This window comes from Leptinotarsa decemlineata, unplaced genomic scaffold (genome assembly GCF_025532065.1).
Source record: "Leptinotarsa decemlineata unplaced genomic scaffold, Ldec_3_MD MMD2_tig00078422_RagTag_RagTag, whole genome shotgun sequence".
In the NCBI taxonomy this organism is placed as follows: Eukaryota; Metazoa; Arthropoda; class Insecta; order Coleoptera; family Chrysomelidae; genus Leptinotarsa; species Leptinotarsa decemlineata.
The window spans coordinates 5,801,404-5,828,857 of NW_027412747.1; the positions used below are offsets into that span (position 1 = coordinate 5,801,404).

Genomic DNA, 27,454 nt, shown 5'->3' on the forward strand with positions numbered 1-27,454 from the left:
TCGTAGTATATTATAAAACCATATATGAGTATCGTATTGAGAATTTTATGTTTTTTTGAAAACGGGACGTGTCGATGATATAAACCGACTTACAAATTTTACTGGAGAACACGAAAATGAAAATCTTAGGACTTCCTTTGGAATGATGCATTCAGAACGGTATGTCTTTCTAAAATTTTGGAACAGTTCACCATGAAACTTCAAAGTCTTCCAAATTCACAACTGTTGTGTATTCATTGATTAGGTGCAGGCTGTCATCCAGAAAGACTTTCTTCTGATGACCACACACATAAATGATGTTGACATCATATAGATTTTCTATCAGAATGGTGTCTAGTAGATGCTATTCCACGAAGCCTAAAACATATTTTAAACGATAATTTTTTTCCACATAGGCCACGCTTTTTCTAGCGTCTCTGATTGAGGAGGGGAATGGTTTCGGCGGCATAAACAGAAAATCATCACATAGTTTACCAATCTTCATGGCAATCTCTTTGGGGTGGAACTGTTGTTCAACAACGAATTCTTGGCCATCATCGAATGCTAGTTTCATGATGTGCAACTGTCAACTGATAAAAAAAACTTTGTATTAGTTCCACTTTTTAATAAATTCTTGATCTTGAATTAAAGTAGTTAATTGACTCTAAATCAAATTAGTTGTGCAAAAGAACACAAATGTTTCGATTCAATCCTCGTTCATATGAGGAGGTGAAAATGGATTGAAGGAAAAAATTACAATCAATTACTTTTTGTTTCAAATTTTCAGATTCTAAATCGTTCTACTTTTCGAAATTCCTCTCCTCACCACCATAAATCACTTTCAACATTTACGTTCAAATGTAATGGTCGTTTTCATATTAAAAACTACTGAAATAATCCGATCAGAATTAATAATATAATAAAATTATTCTCAAGAACCTACAATACTTTGAATATCAAATATACAAAAACAAACATATGAAATACATCGAAATAAAAAAGTCTTCTAATACAAAAATTAGGTTCAGGTACTTCATCTGAAACATGAATTCCATACATTTGATCTGCTTCAAATGGAAGAGTTAATCTTCAATATCTTCTTGTTTTTCCTCATCCGTTTCGCCTTTAAGCTGCAAAGAATGCAAACGTCTCTGGTGAGTCTTCAAGCTTCTCAAGTGAATATATGCCTTATCACACACGGTGCAAGCAAACGGCTTTTCCTTTTCGATAACGGTCTTTCGGTCTTCCATATCTTCTTGTTCTTCCTCATCCGTTTCATCTTTGAGCTGTAAAAAATGCAAACGTCTCTGGTGAGCCTTCAAGCTTCTCAAGTGAATATATGCCTTATCACACATGGTGCAAGCAAACGGCTTTTCTTTTTTTATAACCTTCTTTCCGTCTTCATGAGCTCGCTTCATGTGGGCCGTCAAGTTTTCCTTCAGAGAAAATTTCTTGGAGCACAGCTCGCAAGATAATTTGTCCCTGTGGACGCCTTGGTGTCTCGTCAACTGACGTTGGTGAAAAAACTTTTTCGGGCAGTATGGACAAGCAATTTCTTTTTTTTCCGAATGAATTTGCTCATGCTCAACAAGATGGTCATGGCGAAGGAATTTTTTTGAGCATACTTTGCATTCGAACTTAATTTTTTCCGCTGGGGTCTGATGGGTTAATAAGTGCCTCTTCAGATTGAATTTCATCGGGAAAGTCTTTGTGCAAATGTCGCAAGTGAATGTATTGTTGCTACGTTTGTTGGTGCGAGCTTCAGACATTTTGGTATTAGATACTTGGCAATTCTGAAAAATGAATGGGTTCAATTGATAATACATACTTTACTAACCAAATTTGAAGGTGAAAAATCATGGGATATCGTTTTAACCAAAATAGTATGTCAGAGTCCTACTATTGTATTCACAGGGAGGGGGTTTTTTGAAAAATTTACGAAAAAAAGTCAAAATTAATAAGTTACTTTCTTATTTACTTTCTCACTATATCTACAAAATGATCCACAAAATACATTTCAACTGAACTATTTTTTAATGTTATATTTTCATATTATGAGCATAAAATAATGATATTCATGGAATCCACACGAAACTCATACCAAGAATATCAAAGATGAAGGCGAGTCCCAATGGTATTTTGTTGCGAACTAACGTAAGTAGAAGCCAGCGCCGGTGTCAGGGCAACCAGAACAAACACCATGGGCGCATCGATCTAGAGGCACCAAAACTACTGACTTAGTTTGAAATCTGATTTGATGTTTTAATTCAATTATTAATTGTTGAATTTTTGACTTTTTACTCATTTTTATTTTATTTTAATATCCTTTCACGTTATTTTTAGCTACTCATTTTAATTTTATTTGTTCTTTCAGATTTCGAATCATGTTAGAATCATTAGACAATGGAAGTCAGAACTAGTAAAATTCATTAACTGGAAATTTGGCATTCAACTCATTTCAAAAATGTATCGATCATTAACAAACCAGGACAACTAACACGGGCGCAACGATCGAGAGGCACAAAAACTACTGAAAACAACCCTATTAAAGGTGTCAAAATTGAAAGGCACCTAAAATATTATATATGTATCAGGCTTTTTCAACCCAATATAAAAAGCAGATTTTTTTGGTGATTGACAGACAGTGCAAAATGCTTAAGTGTTTGTGCCAAGTGTTTTTGGGAAGGAAATATACATATGATGTACTGTTTGGAACCTTTGGTGTAGTAATGAATATTACTGGAACTTTTTCCCAACACCAAATCGTTATTTTTACACCTCGACACGTGTATCGATCACCAAGTGATCATCTTCCTCTTGAAGATGATCACTTGGTGATCGAAACACGTGTCGAGGTGTAAAAATAACGATTTGGTGTTGGGAAAAAACTCCAGTAATATTCAGGAAATATACAGTATAAAATAGTCATCTGCGATGTAGTTTTGTCTCAATTTATTGTCAAAAAGACAGTGTAGCTTCTACTTCTTTCAATTTTTCATTTCTCATTTCAATAAATTTTTAACGAGAGCTATTTTTTCGAACTTTTTACTCTCTTCTCTTGATTTTTGTTTCAAAAAAATTGGACAACTCCATTTGGACAACTATAAGCACTATATTTTGGTCCCAATACAAACTTGGTTTTCTGAATGCGAGATAAAGTTTCTCAATGGAAAAAATACAAGGGTTTACTGAAACGTATTTCATGACGTGTTTGTATTTTTTCATAGATTTCTGTTTTGAGAACATGGTGCTTTCATAAAAAATTCTGGAAAGAGTAAATTAATGTTTTGTTCGGGCTGCCAAAAAGCTCCAAGATATATATAAGTAAGTATAAGTACCATTCTGATCATTCTCATATTGATTTCAATCTAAGAGCCACCGGTAGACAGATGTTTCAGCCTATTGGGTGGGCATCGTCAGTACCGGGCAGGCGGTCCTCGATTGAAGACAAAATGGGAATGGGAATGATCAGAATGGTACTTATTCATTTATCTTTTGATTTTCATAGAATTAACCTTTCTGCATTAACCTTTATAGAAATATATATATATATATATATATATATATATATATATATATATAATTCCCACATTTAAGAGCCACCGGTAGACAGCTGTTTCAGCCTATTGGGCATCGTCAGTACCGGGCAAGCGGTCCTTGATTGAAGACAAAATGCGAATAACCAAAAAAAGTACTTAATAAAAATAACTACGTAAACGCAAGCGAGACATAAGTGGAAGCACTTGCCAAGGTTTTATGTCAGTGTTGGTGGTTTGACTGCAATAACCTTTCTCGATTATTTATATATATATATATATATATATATATATATATATATATATATATATATATATATATACAGGGTGTTTCAGAATTCGACGGACAAACTTATACCACGTCATTCCTCTTGCAAAATGATGGAAAATGAGGTAGGACATGTGTGTCCGGAAATGAGCCGTTTCAGAAATACAGGGCGTTGAAGTTGCAAAATAAAAAGACCCTTTTCGTCGTAGCTCCCGGACTAAAAGGAATAAATTAATGATTACGATTACGAGCTAGAATGTGCTTCCTCCAGTGGTATGTTTGCTTCAGTATCAGTAGCCATTGGCGTTCCAGCGGGGTAATAGCTTATATTTCCCCCCTTATTTTTTACGCCACTGACTTTATATCCACAACCGTCTTTTTTTTGAATTCCTTGATCAATTTTACGTAAAAATCAAATGAACATTCACTATGAAAAAACCAGTAGTTTTCGAGAAAAATTGAGTTGAACTGATAGGTGCATTCTCATATGGGAATATTAATAATCGAGTAAAATAATCGAAATTCCAAAACCGAAATTATTTGAACTCTTTCATCATTCTACCATTCATTGTGTGCTTGAAAAATTATTCACTTCGGCAACATATTGCGGATTTTCTACCATTTTGCAGATATGTTGTGCAAAAATGGATTAACGGGGTCTCTCAGTCAAAAAATCAAAAATCAAATCTCTGTTCTACTTTGCCAAGCTTTCGCTTCTGATGGAAAGCTTCTTCAGAGCAGTAAAAATGAGTTAAAAATAATAAATTGAACATATAATCTGACGGAGAAGGTTGAACATGTATAAGATTTATATCGTCAGTTTATATGTTCAATTCATTATTTTTTACTTTGCCAAGCGAAAGCTTGGCAAAGTAGAACAGAGATTTGATTTTTGATTTTTTGACTGAGAGACCCCGTTAATCCATTTTGCTGTACATTTCTCCAGTCGCTAAGATTATCCACTTTATATATATATATATATATATATATATATATATATATATATATATATATATATATATATATATATATATATATATATAATATATATAATATATATATATATATATAATATATATATATATATATATATATATATATATATATAATATATATTATATATATAAAAATCCAGTGGAGTTAAATCTGGGGATCGTGGTGGCCATAATACGAGAGGGCTATTGGGTCCTATCCATTTCATAGGTAGATTCCTATTCAACCAAACCCTTGTTATGCCACTATTGTGAACTGGTCAACCATCTAACTGAAAAATCATGCTGTGTCTCACATCCAAAGGTAGTTCTTCCAACACATCGGAAAATGCATTTTCGAGAAAATCAACAAATAGTCGTCCGTTTAAATTTTGATAGAAAAAAAATGGCGCGATAATATTTTCGTTCAGGATACCACACCACACGTTAACTTTCTGAGATATTTGAGATATTTGGTCTCTACAATTCACCACCCAATTTGGATTTTGTTCAGCCCAAAAGATACAACACCATTCGTGGTAAAGGTAGACTCATCACTGTATAAGATATACTTTAAAATTCCTGTCATTGAGATAATTTCCCTCCATCCATCAACAATACTCCATACGGCGGATATCATCTCCTTCGTGCAAAGTATGTAAAAATTTGGGTTTGAACGCATGCATTTTATGCCTCTTTAAACACCTCCATATTTTACTGCGGCTCATATTGAGTTGAAGCGATAAGTTTTTTAAACTAATTCTAGGATCAGCTTGATGAGCCGCCAATATCGTATCATCATCAATATGATGTTGTAGAATTTTTCTGTCCTTTGTTACTTGGCCGGTGCTCACGAATAGATTATATATTTTATGTACAGTTCCAGGGTGTACAGCTACCTCTAGCAGGTGTCTTCTATTAACCCTGCGTCCGACACGTGTGGTGTGACATACCCCAGTCGTAAAAAGTTTCATAAAACTTTTCGAAATTGGCGCCCCAGCGTCGAATTTATTCAGTAGCTTCCTCATATAGCCTCCACTCTCATATTCACATCTCAAATCAGTCGTCGTTTGACGTATGTTTGAATCAGACCTGTTATAAAGCAACTGGGGTGCACGAAACCGCACCCCAGTTGCGGGCCGAGAAATGGCCCGTCCTCAGTCTTTATGGGATGAAATAGGAAGTGATGATGAAATTAACGAATCTGATGGTGATGAAACGAGCGATAATGTTAGCATCTTTAGTAACTATCCAGATTTCGAAGATCAGAGGCGAAACTGTAGAACCTCCATCCAAAAGACTTAAACAAAATGGACAAGGAAGGTGTCAAGATTGCCATCGTGCCCCTTATCGAAATAAAAAAAACATTTGTAACAAATGCAATAAATTCATATGTCTGGACCATGCGGAAATGTACTGAAAATCTTGCGTAGAAATGGCAAATGTTAATGACCGGTTTTTTTTTATGCTTTTCGATAATTTATTTTTTTTATTTCTATTTTATGATGTTTCATTATCTGTTCGAACCAGCAATTTGATATTTATTTAGTCGTTTTATGTGCAAAAGACTTCTTCGAGTAAACCTACATTTTTTTACATCAAAAAAACTCATTGTTTTGGAATATAACGATTTATTGCTCGTTTTGGTAAATCGAAGATATTTTTTTTGCAAAAAGAGATATTACAGTATAGAATTCCCAAAACAACTATGTTAAAATTCACGAAAATGTTAATACACAAATACAGGAACAATAAACACAATGGGAACAAAAACACGGCAGAAACAACAGGAACAACGGTGATTCAAAGAACAAAAATACTAGAAACAATAAATGCAATAAAAACTGGTCTGGGGTTAATACAACAAGATCTTTCAACAATATTGTCAGGTTGACAGTAAATATTAATGAGCAACTGTTTTCCATGGTGATTTCAGGGCACCGCATGATTCAATGAAACTGATGTAATTCAATCCCTTCAAATGATTTCAGACAACAATTCAGCAAGTAGGTAAAATAATCTAAATTCTACCTGTTTACCGAGTGCGATTTTTTCTTTAAAAATTAACAGATGTTTCGGTGTTGCAATGAGTATGAAGATTAATTTTGTTTCGGATGGTAAAATGTTTCCTCAATATTTTGATAAAGGACCCCGCACATTTCTTATGAGAAATGGCTTGCCTTGAATTTTGCCGAAATTTTGATATGTTGTAGTTCTTGATGTGCTGATTGAAAGTGTCCACAGCCAAAGCTCAGAATTGTACAGTTTTCGAGATGTGAACCTTTGAATATAGATTTTTTCCATTTTATGCAGTTTTTGCTCATCAATCGAGAGCTCTCACTTCTGGTTGGGATAGAATTGGGATGTTCAGCAACCAGAATTAGTTTTACGAATAATCTTCTTCAGTTATAATAGATGCCGCCATCGATAATTTTTCATACACTGCTTTACACTATTTCGATAATCTGAGAATGTGGTGCTGTGACATTTTCCTGAGATAGGCTCAAAATGGATGATAGCATCTCACAGCATTTGTATCTTTCATACCTGCGATTACTCTCCAGATAGAACGAAAGGGTTTAGGTATTGGAAGCGAACTATTTTGCGCCGTAATATGTTTTACCTAAAAATGGGGTGTTCCATCGCGAGTGGCGGACAGTGTATATCACTTTGGCCAACCCCATTCAGGTGGTAGATGCATTTTGAACATTTCCGTTAGTCCTGAGAGTTTCATCATTCCACCTCGAATATTACGGAAGATACGGGGGTGTTTCCATAAGAAGTGAGACAAATTCGGATTTTTCAGGGCTGAAATTTTTTCAGGAAAAAAGTGTATTCGTAATAAGTTGGTAGTTCTGATCACGAATCTGAAGGAATTTTGAGCCTATTTTGCCCCTATTTTACCGTAAAAATGGGGTGTTCCATCGCGAGTGGCGGACAGTGTATATCACTTTGGCCAACCACATTCAGGTGATAGGTGCATTTTGAGCATTTCCATCAGTCCTGAGAGGTTCATCGTTCTCCCTCGAATATTACGGGGGTGTTTCCATGAGAATTGAGACACTGTATTTTCTTATCAGGTTTTTTTTTGCCTAATATAATCGTTATTTTCAGCTTTCATTTTTAATTTTCTTTTGTATTGGTTTATTCAGGGATTTCATATCATTTTATATAAAATTCGACAATGGAAGTCCAAACTAATGACGATTTTCTATCGCTGAGATTGCAAGACTATAAGCTTTCCTGGCTCATAAAAGATCGCAAATAATTTTTAATTATTTTTAGTTTGCTAAAACTTTGCTCACAGCTTGCGGATGTAGTAGGAAGCGTAGAGAAAATTTGAAGGGCGATACAAATATTAGAAAAAGCAGTTAACTAGTTTAGTGATCCAATAATTTTTCTGAAAAAAGGTTGGTTGGGTAACAGGATCAATTTTTTCTTCAAAAAACAATTGTTTTCTTGTCGACGTTTCGAATTTGATTGAATTCTTCTTCAGAGCTCGAAAAGTAGTCTTTTCTTGTTAATAATATTACTATTTTAGCATCCTGCAAATGATGCGCATAGATCTGTTGCAAAAGATAGAAATCGTTAGCCTTTTCAAAATCACCAAATAAAAGTTGAACTTGCTATTTGAAAATGTAGAGTTCCTGGCAGAATTCAATGATGATTCAATCTCGCTCGTATTTTCAAGCCAGATCTGCTTCATATTTTTGCAGTTTTTCAATTGACATTTTCAAAATATTATTACCATTAATACCATTAATAAATATATAAGTAAGTATAAATGAATAAAAATGCAGAATTTATTTGAGATTTGGAGTATTATTCTCATGTATATCTGGCTGGGTTTGTAACTGGTTAACATTTCTGTGTATTTCTAATGAGGAATTGTAGATATATAATGAAGGTAAAGGCATGATATCAAACTTTATGAAGTGTGGGTGATGATGCTCTCTATATCTAACTCCAGCTAAAATTCTTACTTTTTTTTTTGTTTTTTGTCTAAAGATGTTTATTGCACGAGTGGCATTTCCTCATAAAATTATTCCATAGTATATCTGCTAATGAAACAGAGAGAAATATGTCATTCTCAGAGTATCAGGTTGATTTGTTTTTTTCAACTGCCCCAACAGAAACAGAGTACTTGCTAATTTGTTAGAGTTGTTCTATGTCATTCGACCATGTGAGTTTGTCATCAATAACAATGCCGAGTAGCTTGACAGTGTTTCCAATTTGTGAGTTTATATTAGAGGAGAAGGTTATTTTTTGGGATTTGCTTGAGTTCAACTATAATTTGTTTGCAGTGAACCAGTTTTCGGTATGTTTCTCAACGTCATGAGAATAAGAAGTGGGTTTCTGTTTTCTATTTTATAAATATGAACTAAATAACTAAAAAGCCACCCCTCTAATACCATAATAATTTAGTTTCAAAATGAGTACCTCATGAGAGACACAGTCAAAGGCCTTCGACAAGTCACAGAGTGTAATATCCGTGAATACACTATATTAAAAATTGCAAGAGTTGTAGAGCGATTTTCTCGAAACTCATACTCTGCATTATTCAAAAAATGTTTTTTTTCAAAATATTTCACTTGTCTATTTTTCAGAATTATTTCAATGATTGTAGCAAATATGGAAATGATGGATATTGGCCTATAATTGTCAATTTCTGTAATATCTCACTTTTTATGAATTTTGGTAAATTTTATGAATCTGGTAAATTTGAAACTATCTGGAAAAATGCCTTCACTGAAGATCTAATTGATCATGTTAATGGTACGAGAATTAGATCTGATGTTTGTCTTATGATATGGCAATTCATATTATGTGTATCTACCGACATGAAATTTTTAATGCATGCAACCTCATAGCTTGTGACTCCTGTTAGGAAAAAAGAGTTGCATGGCACAGGAAGATGTTTGCATTGGATCAAGTCTTTGTCTGGTATATTGGGTAACTGCTTTATTATATTCTCAACAACACTTGTGAAGTGAGCTTTGAAAGAGGTTTCACATATTGGAGTTTCAGGGTTACTTTTAGTTTTTCTATTCAACTCATAGTTTATAATTTGCGAACTAGCCTTTGATTTGTTTTCTGATGTACTGATATAAAGTCCATATGAATTTCTTTTTGCTTCTTTCAATTTCTTTCTGTAGCTTTTCTTAAGTGAATTGTATGTCATCTTATCAGTAGGATTTTTCTTTGTATCATGAATACATTTTACTATTGAAAGTGTGTTCCTCTTCTCCTTCAGAGAATCATTGTACTATATAATTGGCGGTATATCTCCAATTTCACACTTTTTATATGGAAAGTGTATTCCCACATAATCAGCATTAATAACAACAAAGAAATTTACTAGAAAGTTGGTACATTAATTTGTATTTTCAAAAATACCTCAATCAATACTCATGAGGAACTCTCTAAATTTCTTTATTGAGGAGTATGATAAAGACCTTTTCATAATTATGTCGGGTTTACATTCAGTGATTTTGTTTATAATTATATATTGTCCGATATGGTCAGATAGACATGGATCCAATACACCTGAAGTCCTGTTCTGTTTCTCTATATTCGTCAATACATGCATATAGATGAATATACTGTTATCTTGGTGAATTCAGATATGATTATAGTGAGGTCAAAAGAATTTAGTAAGCATTTCCCAAGCAGGATCTATAGTGTTATTATTAAAACTTGGTTTGATAATTCTAAGCCACGACATTCAGAGTTTATTTCATCATTCAAATCCTCCAGTTGTAATGGTTTGGAAATATAGTTTATTGTGTATCCTACATAATTCTGCTGCCAAAGAGAATCCTGAGATGTTGATACTTTCACGATTTATTTTTTTTGTCAATGTTCTGATAGACGTATTATATCAAAATTGAATTTGTTCAGAAAAAGATTAATTTCTTCGATTTTATTTGATAGGCATTGTATATTTATGAAATAAACTCATCACATCGACCTCCTTTAGTTCCTTAGATAAAATAATATTTGCCACATCTACATGAGACAATGAAACTGAAGCGTTTTCCTCCTTAGTATTGAATATTACTGGAGTTTTTTCCCAACACCAAATCGTTATTTTAACACCTCGACACGTGTTTTGATCACCAAGAGGAAGATTAAACTGGAAACTTCCCTAAGCTAACGCTATTTATGCTATACAGGTATACCATACAGGTATACCATACATGTATACCACACCTGAATTAATTTTACAATTTGCCTTATCTATTATTCTACAATATGTCCTTATGTAATGTTTAAATGTTATAGCTATATATAAAACAATTTTCAACTATATAAAAAATTAATTTCACAATATTGCCTATCAAAATTTATTTTTTACAATGTGTCCTTATGTAGTAATCAGTAAATCCAATAATATTATTTTAACAAGCTATATAGTATGCTATTTGATATTGGTCCGTAATTTTCATTCATATTATTATGTTTACTTATTTCTACACTCTCATAGGCATCTCGTTGCCTGTTGTTAACTTGTATAACTAATCTTGATGAACTGAAGTCTATGGAATGGTTTTGTTGCAAAATATTATAGGCAACTGCTGTTTTTTCAGGTCTTCCATATTTTAAGTATGCTATGTATCTTACTTTAATAGATCTTTTTGTCTGTCCATAATATTTTGCATTTGTGTATGAAACAAAATCGGTTCCAGGTAGAAGGTTGCTTTTATGAACAACAGGAAGGAACGGCCATGGGAAACCCCTTGTCCCCCTATCTGGCAGACCTGTTCATGAGCAGATTTGAAATGGAAACCAAAGAAAAGTCAAAGTATTTTCCTAGGATTTGGCTAAGGTATGTGGATAATATTTTCGCGACATTCGATACCAAAAAATCGAATATTGAGGACTTTTTTCCTTTTTAAATAATAGATCATCAATAAAATTCACGTATGAGTTAGAAAATAAGGGACAACTATCATTTCTTGATGTTTTGGTAATGAGGAGCCAATATGGAGGGTTATAATACGATATATTTAGAAAATAAACAAGCACGTACAGGTATGACAGTTCACATCACCGTTCACATCACAAACGTGCTGGGTTGAATTTTTAGTGCATCGTCTTTTGACTTTCCCTCTAACACATGATAGGTTCACAAAAGAAAAACGTACAATACATTAAATAGCAGCCACTAACGGTTTCTCGAGGGGTATTGTAGATGGCATAATAAGGAAGAAGAAGTTTAGGTTAAGAATGAACGAAATCTCGACTTTCAGAAAGGACAAAAACCAAGATAAATACATCTCAGTTCCATACCACCAATATACGAAAAACTTTGGAAATATTTTCAAGGAACTTGGTATGAAGGTGGTTTTTAAAACAAGTCATACACTACAGAGCCTTTTGGGAAGTCCAAAGGACAAAGTCGAGAATTCGGAAAAGTCTGGAATTTACGAAATTGAATGTAAGGACTGCGATGCAAATATTATGAACAGACAAAAAGATCTATTGAAGTAAGATACATGGCACACTTAAAATATGGAAGACCTGAAAAATCAGCAGTTGCCCATTATATTTTGCAAAAAAACCATTCCATAGACTTCAGTTCATTAAGATTAGTTAGACAAGTTAACAACAACAGGCAACTAGATGCCTATGAGAGTGTAGAAATAAGTAAACATGATAATATTATGAATAACGATGACGGACCAATACCAAATAGCATACTATATAGCTTGTTAAAATAATATTATTGGATTTACTGATTATTACATTGTAAAAATAAAGTAAAAAAAAATTTATATAGGCAATATTGTGAAATTGATTTTTTATATAGCTGAAAATTGTTTTATATATACCTATAACATTTAAACATTACATAAGGACATATTGAAAAATAATAGATAAGGCAAATTGTAAAATTAATTTCGGTGTGGTATACCTGTATGTGTGGTATACCTGTATAGTTTACCTGCATGGTATACCTGTATAGTATAAATATCGTTAGGTTGGGGAAATTTTCAGTTTAATCTTCCTCTTGAAAATGATCACCTAGTGATCGAAACACGTGTCGATATGTTAAAATAACGATTTGGTGTTGGGAAAAAACTCCAGTAATATTCATTACTACACCAAAGGTTCCAAACAGTGCATCATAAGTAACTCCTTAGTATTGTTCAACAATTTTTTGGAATTCCCCAAATTTACCAATATGGGTGATTTCTCTTGAGGATTGAATTGGAGTCTTTCTTTGCTATTTCTAAAAAAAAACTGGTCTCACTGCAAGTCCATCTGTTCTGAAGTCATATCTGCCAGATATGGCCAGAAGGATGGTTTGTAAAAATCTTCCTTGAATTTAAAATCCGCAGTTACCATACAACTCTTGAATCCGTTTTGTTCTTTCAGGAGAGTTACTGTAAAATCCTGTGCGTTTTGATTAGTATTTTCATGTCAGTATTATTGAATGTCTTTTTCATCATCTTGATTAACCCTGTATAGAAACATCCATACTCTTGGATGTCGTCCTCTGAATTTTCCATTTCCATCCTCTGCTTCTGCAATGTTTCTCCTATTATATTTTTTAGGTGTCTTTTCCACTGTTTTCTACTCGCTGTGTTCTCCTGTCTCATTCTTGTTTGGCTCTTCTTGATCACTCAATTCGATAATATTTATTGATTTGAGCTGTTCCTTCTCAGTGTTTGATATATAATCATTTTGCTTTCCATCAGAGTTGGAGTTTCCATTAGTTTCGCCAGATGTTGACTCATGTTTATTTAAATTCTGCGGCCGGTTTTTCTGAACCTCTTGTATATCAAATTTCGGTATAGTATGACCACTCTATTTCTGAATGCTATTCATGCTTTGTATGTTTGTGGCTTTTTCACATCTGAACGACTGAACGGATTTAGATGAAATTTTACATAAATACAGCTTATACATTAGAATAACATATAGGCTACAATTTACAAAGCTTCATGAGAGCTATCTTGGCGTGCGCTGCCAATACCGTTGGAGTTACATGCAGATAATGTACCGTAAGATTGTTTATCTTGAATAGTTCTAAATGAAAGTCTGCGATAGCATATACCTACTTCCTATGTGGTAGCCACTATATGCAAAATACTGAGCCATAAATACAATTAAATTGGATATCTTTTTTACAATGCACATTTTTGAATATCTGTCAAATTTTAATAAAAATTGATACAATTGTTGTTTTAAGTATTTAATATAGATACTTAGTCATTTACATTACACGTAATTTTGACGAATCATTCAAAAGTTATCACGATAAGATTAACTTGACGTAACGCAGTGAGCCATAACGCGTCGCGTCTACTGTTAGACGACGGAGGACGATGCGCGGGGGTAGAGGGGCGGTCTAAGCAATGAAGCCCATCGCCACGAACGCGACCCGAACGCATGACGGCAGACGTCGTTGACGGTTGTGTTAGTTTTGCGAATTTTTAAAGTGGGCTGTTGCCCACCCTTATATTAACTTATAGCTAAAACTCATGAACCAAGAATCTTCAAATATACAGGTAGGTTCTTTGTATAGTGTAGTTAAGCATCGAGAAAGGGAATCAGGAATTTCCACCCCCAAGGGGAAAAATAGGGGTTCGAAGACTGCATTAAATTTCGTCAGTTTTGAAGTTGGAAACCTGATGTTTTGGGATAATAAAAAATATTGTAACTATTTGTTTATAATGGTGTCACGAAATTTAATGTGACAAACCAAATTCTATGCGGACGAAGCCGCGGGCAACAACTAAAGAAAATTCAAATCCAAGATAGAGTGGATGTAAACATTGACATGCCCTACGCACGTGATATTGAAAATCCCAAGAATTGGCCAGGGTCGTATTCAGAACCAACATCTTGTTGATCGCAAATGCTATATCATACTTAGGAAAACTTTTTTATAATAACGAATGAAATGCACAAGTTTTGCAGTTCAACGGAAAAAATGCAGATAATATGTGTAATATAAAAATATTTTCATTGGATTTTTCACAGCGCACTAAAGCATTATATGAAAAGAGACGTAATTATTTCTTTATTGATAATTTTTATTTTATGTAAAATCAAAAGGAATATTAATCAAAATTATTCAACTGGATGAATTTGTATCTTCATCAGTAGTGTCATCCTCACCAATCTGAATTATCAGTGGCTCGATTTGTGCCTCTATTATGTTATCAAGCTTCCACATCTTTGTCTCGACTTCCGATATCACATGCCGAACACACTTCTCCCATTTCTCCGCTGTGACTCTTTTCAAAGCCTCATCAAAAAGTACTTTGAGATCTGCAAATTTGAACGTGGTGTTATGCTGAGCTACAAAATTCTTCACATCTGCCCATATTAACTCGATGGGATTGAGCTCGCAGTGGTATGGAGGCAGGCGAAGGACAATTTTGTTTTGACCTGCTGCCATCTCATCGACTATATATTTTTGGTATTCAAGCTTGCGCTCCTTGACAATTTTCAGTAGCTGTACTCTTAGCATTGAGTCTTCAAAGCTAATATTCTTTGATCGCAGCCAATTTTGGATTTCAACCTTCTTTGAAGACGTTGTCGGAATCTTCTCTAACCGTCGCGAATGATAAGGTGCATTGTCCATTACAATCGCAGCATTATCCTCCAGATGGGGTAGAACTTTGGAAAACCACTGTTCGAAAGATTCACCGTTCATTTCTTCGTGATAATCTCCAGTTTTCCTCGACTCGAAACACCACAGCCCTTCAGCAACAAACCCATTCTCATTGCCGATGTGACAAATAATAAGCCGTTTTCCTTTACCTGAAATTATGAAGAGGTATGTAAGTAAATAAATCAAATACGAGGGTTATTTTTTATATATTGAGATTGAGGCAGGTCTTAATATAAATATAAGTTTACCTGATGGATTTGTTAGTCCGGTGGATAGTCCATCTAGAAAGGCCCTCCTAGATGAGGTCACAGTTTCATCGACCCATACTTTAGTCGTAGTATGACCAGCTTTAACCTATGTTTCATCCATATAATAAATTGTTCTCTGTTGTTCCCTATAATATTTAATTTTGGTCAAATACTCTCTCCTCCATAACACAATTTCCTCTCTATTCAATAATAAACTATTGCGCCCTCGTTTTTTCCATACAAAATTCAAATGTTTCAATACATGGAATGTTGGCGGCTTAAAACTTGGCTATTAACCATCTTCATTTATTTCTGTGAGTACTTTGTCTATCGTGGGTATTTCATTTCTGAAAAAGTACTCATGCACTTTCCTCCTGTTTATCAGCATCATCTATTGACTTTATAATGGTTTGAGATTCTGATTTGTATTCGGTTTGGAAAATGTATGATTTTGTTTATATTCCCGTAAAATATTGTAAATCGAAGCGCAACACACTCCAATTTTATCGGAAACTTTCGATATGATTTCGTCGACAGTCGATGTCTCAATTTCTTCCATCTCTTTCTTGAACACATTTAAAATCACTTCTTTCAACTCAACACTCAAATGTTTTTTTTTTTGGATCGTTTCCTGGCTGGACTCAGAGGATAGGTCACAGTGTCATCAGCAGTGTCTGTACTGGACATCTTGGAAAACAATTTTAAACAATATACTATAACGCACGCCACACAAACACGCAAACGACTGATTACAACCCTGTGCTGATACCGAACTGGTACCGAGGAAAACTGGAGATTATCACAAAGAAATGAACGGTGAATCTTTCGAACAGTGGTTTTCCAAAGTTCTACCCCATCTGGAGGATAATGCTGCGATTGTAATGGACAATGCACCTTATCATTCGCGACGGTTAGAGAAGATTCCGACAACGTCTTCAAAGAAGGTTGAAATCCAAAATTGGCTGCGATCAAAGAATATTAGCTTTGAAGACTCAATGCTAAGAGTACAGCTACTGAAAATTGTCAAGGAGCGCAAGCTTGAATACCAAAAATATATAGTCGATGAGATGGCAGCAGGTCAAAACAAAATTGTCCTTCGCCTGCCTCCATACCACTGCGAGCTCAATCCCATCGAGTTAATATGGGCAGATGTGAAGAATTTTGTAGCTCAGCATAACACCACGTTCAAATTTGCAGATCTCAAAGTACTTTTTGATGAGGCTTTGAAAAGAGTCACAGCGGAGAAATGGGAGAAGTGTGTTCGGCATGTGATATCGGAAGTCGAGACAAAGATGTGGAAGCTTGATAACATAATAGAGGCACAAATCGAGCCACTGATAATTCAGATTGGTGAGGATGACACTACTGATGAAGATACAAATTCATCCAGTTGAATAATTTTGATTAATATTCCTTTTGATTTTACATAAAATAAAAATTATCAATAAAGAAATAATTACGTCTCTTTTCATATAATGCTTTAGTGCGCTGTGAAAAATCCAATGAAAATATTTTTATATTACACATATTATCTGCATTTTTTCCGTTGAACTGCAAAACTTGTGCATTTCATTCGTTATTATAAAAAAGTTTTCCTAAGTATGATATAGCATTTGCGATCAACAAGATGTTGGTTCTGAATACGACCCTGGCCAATTCTTGGGATTTTCAATATCACGTGCGTAGGGCATGTCAATGTTTACATCCACTCTATCTTGGATTTGAATTTTCTTTAGTTGTTGCCCGCGGCTTCGTCCGCATAGAATTTGGTTTGTCACATTAAATTTCGTGACACCATTATAAACAAATAGTTACAATATTTTTTATTATCCCAAAACATCAGGTTTCCAACTTCAAAACTGACGAAATTTAATGCAGTCTTCGAACCCCTATTTTTCCCCTTGGGGGTGGAAATTCCTGATTCCCTTTCTCGATACTTAACTACACTATACAAAGAACCTACCTGTATATTTGAAGATTCTTGGTTCATGAGTTTTAGCTATAAGTTAATATAAGGGTGGGCAACAGCCCACTTTAAAAATTCGCAAAACTAACACAACCGTCAACGACGTCTGCCGTCATGCGTTCGGGTCGCGTTCGTGGCGATGGGCTTCATTGCTTAGACCGCCCCTCTACCCCCGCGCATCGTCCTCCGTCGTCTAACAGTAGACGCGACGCGTTATGGCTCACTGCGTTACGTCAAGTTAATCTTATCGTGATAACTTTTGAATGATTCGTCAAAATTACGTGTAATGTAAATGACTAAGTATCTATATTAAATACTTAAAACAACAATTGTATCAATTTTTATTAAAATTTGACAGATATTCAAAAATGTGCATTGTAAAAAAGATATCCAATTTAATTGTATTTATGGCTCAGTATTTTGCATATAGTGGCTACCACATAGGAAGTAGGTATATGCTATCGCAGACTTTCATTTAGAACTATTCAAGATAAACAATCTTACGGTACATTATCTGCATGTAACTCCAACGGTATTGGCAGCGCACGCCAAGATAGCTCTCATGAAGCTTTGTAAATTGTAGCCTATATGTTATTCTAATGTATAAGCTGTATTTATGTAAAATTTCATCTAAATCCGTTCAGTCGTTCAGATGTGAAAAAGCCACAAACATACAAAGCATGAATAGCATTCAGAAATAGAGTGGTCATACTATACCGAAATTTGATATACAAGAGGTTCAGAAAAACCGGCCGCAGAATTTAAATAAACATGAGTCAACATCTGGCGAAACTAATGGAAACTCCAACTCTGATGGAAAGCAAAATGATTATATATCAAACACTGAGAAGGAACAGCTCAAATCAATAAATATTATCGAATTGAGTGATCAAGAAGAGCCAAACAAGAATGAGACAGGAGAACACAGCGAGTAGAAAACAGTGGAAAAGACACCTAAAAAATATAATAGGAGAAACATTGCAGAAGCAGAGGATGGAAATGGAAAATTCAGAGGACGACATCCAAGAGTATGGATGTTTCTATACAGGGTTAATCAAGATGATGAAAAAGACATTCAATAATACTGACATGAAAATACTAATCAAAACGCACAGGATTTTACAGTAACTCTCCTGAAAGAACAAAACGGATTCAAGAGTTGTATGGTAACTGCGGATTTTAAATTCAAGGAAGATTTTTACAAACCATCCTTCTGGCCATATCTGGCAGATATGACTTCAGAACAGATGGACTTGCAGTGAGACCAGTTTTTTTTTAGAAATAGCAAAGAAAGACTCCAATTCAATCCTCAAGAGAAATCACCCATATTGGTAAATTTGGGGAATTCCAAAAAATTGTTGAACAATACTAAGGAGTTACTTATGATGCACTGTTTGGAACCTTTGGTGTAGTAATGAATATTACTGGAGTTTTTTCCCAACACCAAATCGTTATTTTAACATATCGACACGTGTTTCGATCACTAGGTGATCATTTTCAAGAGGAAGATTAAACTGAAAATTTCCCCAACCTAACGATATCTATACTATACAGGTATACCATGCAGGTAAACTATACAGGTATACCACACATACAGGTATACCACACATACAGGTATACCACACCGAAATTAATTTTACAATTTGCCTTATCTATTATTTTTCAATATGTCCTTATGTAATGTTTAAATGTTATAGGTATATATAAAACAATTTTCAGCTATATAAAAAATCAATTTCACAATATTGCCTATCTAAATTTATTTTTACTTTATTTTTACAATATAATAATCAGTAAATCCAATAATATTATTTTAACAAGCTATATAGTATGCTATTTGGTATTGGTCCGTCATCGTTATTCATAATATTATCATGTTTACTTATTTCTACACTCTCATTGGCATCTAGTTGCCTGTTGTTGTTAACTTGTCTAACTAATCTTAATGAACTGAAGTCTATGGAATGGTTTTTTGCAAAATATAATGGGCAACTGCTGATTTTTCAGGTCTTCCATATTTTAAGTGTGCCATGTATCTTACTTCAATAGATCTTTTTGTCTGTTCATAATATTTGCATCGCAGTCCTTACATTCAATTTCGTAAATTCCAGACTTTTCCGAATTCTCGACTTTGTCCTTTGGACTTCCCAAAAGGCTCTGTAGTGTATGACTTGTTTTAAAAACCACCTTCATACCAAGTTCCTTGAAAATATTTCCAAAGTTCTTCGTATATTGGTGGTATGGAACTGAGATGTATTTATCTTGGTTTTTGTCCTTTCTGAAAGTCGAGATTTCGTTCATTCTTAACCTAAACTTCTTCTTCCTTATTATGCCATCTACAATACCCCTCGAGAAACCGTTAGTGGCTGCTATTTCCTGTATTGTACGTTTTTCTTTTGTGAACCTATCATGTGTTAGAGGGAAAGTCAAAAGACGATGCACTAAAAATTCAACCCAGCACGTTTGTGATGTGAACGGTGATGTGAACTGTCATACCTGTACGTGCTTGTTTATTTTCTAAATATATCGTATTATAACCCTCCATATTGGCTCCTCATTACCAAAACATCAAGAAATGATAGTTGTCCCTTATTTTCTAACTCATACGTGAATTTTATTGATGATCTATTATTTAAAAAGGAAAAAAGTCCTCAATATTCGATTTTTTGGTATCGAATGTCGCGAAAATATTATCCACATACCTTAGCCAAATCCTAGGAAAATACTTTGACTTTTCTTTGGTTTCCATTTCAAATCTGCTCATGAACAGGTCTGCCAGATAGGGGGACAAGGGGTTTCCCATGGCCGTTCCTTCCTGTTGTTCATAAAAGCAACCTTCTACCTGGAACCGATTTTGTCTCATACACAAATGCAAAATATTATGGACAGACAAAAAGCTCTATTAAAGTAAGATACATAGCATACTTAAAATATGGAAGACCTGAAAAAACAGCAGTTGCCTATAATATTTTGCAACAAAACCATTCCATAGACTTCAGTTCATCAAGATTAGTTATACAAGTTAACAACAGGCAACGAGATGCCTATGAGAGTGTAGAAATAAGTAAACATAATAATATGAATGAAAATTACGGACCAATATCAAATAGCATACTATATAGCTTGTTAAAATAATATTATTGGATTTACTGATTACTACATAAGGACACATTGTAAAAAATAAATTTTGATAGGCAATATTGTGAAATTAATTTTTTATATAGCTGAAAATTGTTTTATATATAGCTATAACATTTAAACATTACATAAGGACATATTGTAGAATAATAGATAAGGCAAATTGTAAAATTAATTCAGGTGTGGTATTCATGTATGGTATACCTGTATGGTATACCTGTATAGCATAAATAGCGTTAGCTTAGGGAAGTTTCCAGTTTAATCTTCCTCTTGAAGATGATCACTTGGTGATCAAAACACGTGTCGAGGTGTTAAAATAACGATTTGGTGTTGGGAAAAAACTCCAGTAATATTCAATACTAAGGAGGAAAACGCTTCAGTTTCATTGTCTCATGTAGATGTGGCAAATATTATTTTATCTAAGGAACTAAAGGAGGTCGATGTGATGAGTTTATTTCATAAATATACAATGCCTATCAAATAAAATCGAAGAAATTAATCTTTTTCTGAACAAATTCAATTTTTATATAATACGTCTATCAGAACATTGACAAAAAAAATAAATCGTGAAAGTATCAACATCTCAGGATTCTCTTTGGCAGCAGAATTATGTAGGATACACAATAAACTATATTTCCAAACCATTACAACTGGAGGATTTGAATGATGAAATAAACTCTGAATGTCGTGGCTTAGAATTATCAAACCAAGTTTTAATAATAACACTATAGATCCTGCTTGGGAAATGCTTACTAAATTCTTTTGACCTCACTATAATCATATCTGAATTCACCAAGATAACAGTATATTCATCTATATGCATGTATTGACGAATATAGAGAAACAGAACAGGACTTCAGGTGTATTGGATCCATGTCTATCTGACCATATCGGACAATATATAATTATAAACAAAATCACTGAATGTAAACCCGACATAATTATGAAAAGGTCTTTATCATACTCCTCAATAAAGAAATTTAGAGAGTTCCTCATGAGTATTGATTGAGGTATTTTTGAAAATACAAATTAATGTACCAACTTTCTAGTAAATTTCTTTGTTGTTATTAATGCTGATTATGTGGGAATACACTTTCCATATAAAAAGTGTGAAATTGGAGATATACCGCCAATTATATAGTACAATGATTCTCTGAAGGAGAAGAGGAACACACTTTCAATAGTAAAATGTATTCATGATACAAAGAAAAATCCTACTGATAAGATGACATACAATTCACTTAAGAAAAGCTACAGAAAGAAATTGAAAGAAGCAAAAAGAAATTCATATGGAGTTTATATCAGTACATCAGAAAACAAATCAAAGGCTAGTTCGCAAATTATAAACTATGAGTTGAATAGAAAAACTAAAAGTAACCCTGAAACTCCAATATGTGAAACCTCTTTCAACGCTCACTTCACAAGTGTTGTTGAGAATATAATAAAGCAGTTACCCAATATACCAGACAAAGACTTGATCCAATGCAAACATCTTCCTGTGCCATGCAACTCTTTTTTCCTAACAGGAGTCACAAGCTATGAGGTTGCATGCATTAAAAATTTCATGTCGGTAGATACACATAATATGAATTGCCATATCATAAGACAAACATCAGATCTAATTCTCGTACCATTAACATGATCAATTAGATCTTCAGTGAAGGCATTTTTCCAGATAGTTTCAAATTTACCAGATTCATAAAATTTACAAAAATTCATAAAAAGTGAGAAATTACAGAAATTGACAATTATAGGCCAATATCCATCATTTCCATATTTGCTACAATCATTGAAATAATTCTGAAAAATAGACAAGTGAAATATTTTGAAAAAAAACATTTTTTGAATAATGCAGAGTATGAGTTTCGAAAAAATCGCTCTACAACTCTTGCAATTTTTAATATAGTGTATTCACGGATATTACACTCTGTGACTTGTCGAAGGCCTTTGACTGTGTCTCTCATGAGGTACTCATTTTGAAACTAAATTATTATGGTATTAGAGGGGTGGCTTTTTAGTTATTTAGTTCATATTTATAAAATAGAAAACAGAAACCCACTTCTTATTCTCATGACGTTGAGAAACATACCGAAAACTGGTTCACTGCAAACAAATTATAGTTGAACTCAAGCAAATCCCAAAAAATAACCTTCTCCTCTAATATAAACTCACAAATTGGAAACACTGTCAAGCTACTCGGCATTGTTATTGATGACAAACTCACATGGTCGAATGACATAGAACAACTCTAACAAATTAGCAAGTACTCTGTTTCTGTTGGGGCAGTTGAAAAAAACAAATCAACCTGATACTCTGAGAATGACATATTTCTCTCTGTTTCATTAGCAGATATACTATGGAATAATTTTATGAGGAAATGCCACTCGTGCAATAAACATCTTTAGACAAAAAACAAAAAAAAAAAGTAAGAATTTTAGCTGGAGTTAGATATAGAGAGCATCATCACCCACACTTCATAAAGTTTGATATCATGCCTTTACCTTCATTATATATCTACAATTCCTCATTAGAAATACACAGAAATGTTAACCAGTTACAAACCCAGCCAGATATACATGAGAATAATACTCCAAATCTCAAATAAATTCTGCATTTTTATTCATTTATACTTACTTATATATTTATTAATGGTATTAATGGTAATAATATTTTGAAAATGTCAATTGAAAAACTGCAAAAATATGAAGCAGATCTGGCTTGAAAATACGAGCGAGATTGAATCATCATTGAATTCTGCCAGGAACTCTACATTTTCAAATAGCAAGTTCAACTTTTATTTGGTGATTTTGAAAAGGCTAACGATTTCTATCTTTTGCAACAGATCTATGCGCATCATTTGCAGGATGCTAAAATAGTAATATTATTAACAAGAAAAGACTACTTTTCGAGCTCTGAAGAAGAATTCAATCAAATTCGAAACGTCGACAAGAAAACAATTGTTTTTTGAAGAAAAAATTGATCCTGTTACCCAACCAACCTTTTTTCAGAATTTAACTCCACTGGATTTTTATTTATGGGGAAACTTGAAAAATAAAGTTTATAAGGATAGGCCAACAAATAAGGAAGATCTCCGTACAAGAATTATAAAAGCGTGTAGAGAAATCACACCTAGAGAACTGAGAAGAGTTGGAGGAAATAATAGAATGTGTGTTCAATTGGAGGGAAATTTCATAGAAGGCACGAAAATATAAAGTTGTCAACAGTTGAATCATTTGAAATTGATTGTTTTGTTTTTTAATTGAAAATGTGATTTTGAAAGTAGTACTTCGAAAGAATTTTGAACTGCATAACATTTTTCGCCACAAAATAATCTTGTTTTTTTTTAAATAATGGGAAAATGAGAATATGAACTAACATTAACCATCCTAAAACCTCACTGATTACATGTTTCCGTTCCTCTTACAAAATTGCCATTTTCTCTCTTATTGAGAAGGAATAACTTTCCTGACAACAAAATAAAAAATAAATTATTTATGTGAAAACAAAAGTCGAGTTTCTCTTAAACAATTTCGTTCATGTTTTGATGTCAAAACCAAAACAAAATCTACTTCAATTATTACGGAAGATACGGGGGTGTTTCCATAAGAAGTGAGACAAATTCGGATTTTTCAGGACTGAAATTTTTTCAGGAAAAAAGTCTAATCGTAGAAAGTTGGTAGTCCTAATCACGAATCTGAAGGAATTTATAGCCTATTTTGTCCCCCAATATGTTTTACCGTAAAATTGGGGTGTTCCATCGCGAGTGGCGGACAGTGTATATCACTTTGGCCAACCCCATTCAGGTGGTAGGTGCATTTTGAGCATTTCCATCAGTCCAGAGAGTTTCATCGTTCTACCTCGAATATTACGGAAGATACGGGGGTGTTTCTATGAGAAGTGAGACGCACTGTATAATACAAGTAAAAAATTGAACAATTAACAAAAAATTAAAAATTGAAATTGAAAATTTAGAGGTTCCAAACCAAGTTACTTCACGTTTTGATTGTTAGTATCCTCAATCGTCTTTGGGCGATGACTGGACTAATTCCTTCGGGAGATGACTATTTATTGGTCATCCGAGTACTTTCACGAGAGTTGGCCAACTCCCGCCAAACGGTCATCTCTCGCTGAACCGATAAAGCGGAAAGAGGGAATAAGTGAAAGTACTCGAATGACCCATAAATAGTCATCTCTCGGAGGTATTACTCCATTCATCACCCGAAGACGATTGTGGACATTAATAATCGAAACGTCGTAAAGTAACTTGGCTTAGAATCTCTTAATTTTTAATTTTAATTTTTTAATTTTTATTCAATTGTTCTATTTTTTACTTGTATTTTTTAACACCTATAGTAAGTGGTCATATCTGTAAATAAATAGGCTTAACACAGAAAGAACAGCGATGGATGCATTTTTTCCGGAAGGTCTATGTCCATGTATCAATCAATTAGTGAACATCGTACAGCTGAAATTATAAAGATGATGAAGGTAAAAATAAATGTAAGTGGGCGGAGGCGGCATTTTTCATTTTTTGATCCGGGGCTGAACTTGCTAACCAAACATAGCTACAATATTCCGTAATTGGTCTTATCAATGTATAATACAATATCTTTATAGAATTAATGTTGGTGAAGTCTTTTGTAGCCATGCATTTCTAAAAAGCCTAATATTTTCATTGCTCTACTAGAGATATCTTCACAGTGAAGGTGAGAATTTTGACAAATACCACGTCACCAAGATCTTATATAGATTCAAGTGACTCTAATGGTTTGTTGTAATGGGTAAGTGATCAAGAAAAGACCATACTTTTACATATAGATATATATATATATATATATATATATATATATATATATATATATATATATATATATATATATATATATATATATATATATATATATATATATATATAGATATAGATATATACACCATTCTGCAAAATATGTAATGTCCTGAATATTATCAGTCAACTGTAGTTCTGAATATTTTAAAATCATCAGCAAATAGAATGACTTGTCTTGGTTTCAATATCATTATCAAAAATATTAAATAGAAATGATCTTAAATGGCTAAATGATTTCTAGATCTATGTAATGAGTGCCCCTAGAAACCAGTTTTCTTCAATTTTATGATTGACTGTATCGAATGCTTTGGAAAAATTTGTGTATATCACATATATTTGCTGTTTATTCTACAAACATTCAAGACATAATGATGGTAGAGTAACAAATTAGTATGTTTTTGATTTACCCTGGCAAAATTTATTTTGTTCATCGATTACATCCTGATTTAAGGGGGTTTTTATATTGTCACATATGATGTGTTCCATTAATTTAGCTAATGGGACTAAAATTGTTCGTGTTTACTCTGTCTCCAGACTCATTTTTTCGACAGGTCTCAGAAACAATAAGTATCAATGAAGATATCAACTCATTTTTTTTAAAGGTTAATTTATCAATAACATCAAGGTGGGTACTGATGGACAGTACTTTTTTATGGGAAAAATATACTTGTAGCCAGCTTCTAGTTCACTCTTTATCCGGGTGAACTAGAAGTTTGGTTCCCAAATCACTCTGTTATATCAGTGATTATTTTCCTCAATAAATAAAAATGATGACACAGTTGAAGGATAGGCAGCGTTTATAGTTTTGGCGAGATTAAATGTATTACACCTGTTCAACTAATTAAAATAAACATAAATTGGTGCTTCAATTTCACGTAAATCATGAATGTTGGGTTTCGAAACTAATTTTTTTGAGTTCATAAAATGTTTTCCTTTTTCTGGAAATAATCTCAACATGTATCCCTCATACACAAGCTCGATTGATCAAAATGATGTGCAATCCCATAATTTTGAAAATTTTGCTTTCAAGTAAATGCTGTTGGATTAATAATCATATCAAATTACTCTTCACTCAAGTTATTCATTCACAAACATTTGGAAAGTTACTGTTTTGCAACATATTTTGACTGATTGAATTTGGTGCACTCAAGATATAACCTTTGAACAATTGAAGTAAAATATTATTGGTATATAACCATTCTTTCTCTTATTAGTACGGAAGACGGAAGAGTGATGATGATTATGAACAATAAAGGGCCAAATGAACCTGAAAAACTGATATTGATAATGAGACTTGTGAGATATATCCTCGATAAAATGGGCAAACCTGACACTGAATTTCTGCTACCGCTGTTGGCAGGTCCTAGTCTGCTTAAAAGCTCAAGTTCTTCAAAGGTGTGAAAAGGTAACATTATCACTATTTTCAAAGTTACTTTGCCACGTTTGCATTACAAAACTTTCCAGTATATTATATAGCCCACAAAGTTTCGTTGTTGTATGAGCAATTAGCTCTACCTAGTGTTTCTATAAAAATGAATCTGTCCCATAAAAAATATATATACTTAGGTATATTTTTTCCAGTGATATTTGGAAGTACTTTCAACGCTGTTAATAAATAAGGATAAGCTTTGGTTTTTACTAACCTCCTTTGTAACTCTTCAAAATTTGATTTTCAGGGCCTCATACGATGTTAAATATTTTTCTATATAATTATTTATATTCTTGTTCCTGCACTGAATTTGAACCTTGAGATCGTTGAAAAATAACCGTTGTTTCTTTATGGTCAGGGTTGCCAATTACCGCTCGACAAACTCGAGGTTTTAGGAGAGTTCGTAAATTCGAAACATCGTCTTTCTATTGCTTGAAGCAATC

At 33.5% G+C, this 27,454-nt stretch overlaps 1 protein-coding gene across 2 annotated transcripts; it reads right to left on the reverse strand.

The window, feature by feature from the left end:
* Window positions 1-873: 873 nt before the first annotated feature.
* Window positions 874-27,384, reverse strand: LOC141479874 (uncharacterized). Of its 2 annotated transcripts, none has more exons than XM_074185995.1 (2): window positions 27,226-27,384; window positions 874-1,772 (listed from the first exon to the last, which is right to left on the reverse strand). In XM_074185995.1, exon 2 carries the CDS (start codon window positions 1,746-1,748, stop codon window positions 1,062-1,064), a length of 687 nt encoding a protein of 228 aa, XP_074042096.1. In that variant the 5' UTR covers window positions 1,749-1,772; window positions 27,226-27,384; the 3' UTR covers window positions 874-1,061. The 2 variants fall into 2 exon arrangements, with proteins under 2 accessions (XP_074042096.1, XP_074042097.1); XM_074185996.1 differs by lacking the exon at window positions 27,226-27,384 and adding an exon at window positions 26,910-27,061.
* Between the last annotated feature and the right edge of the window lie 70 nt (window positions 27,385-27,454).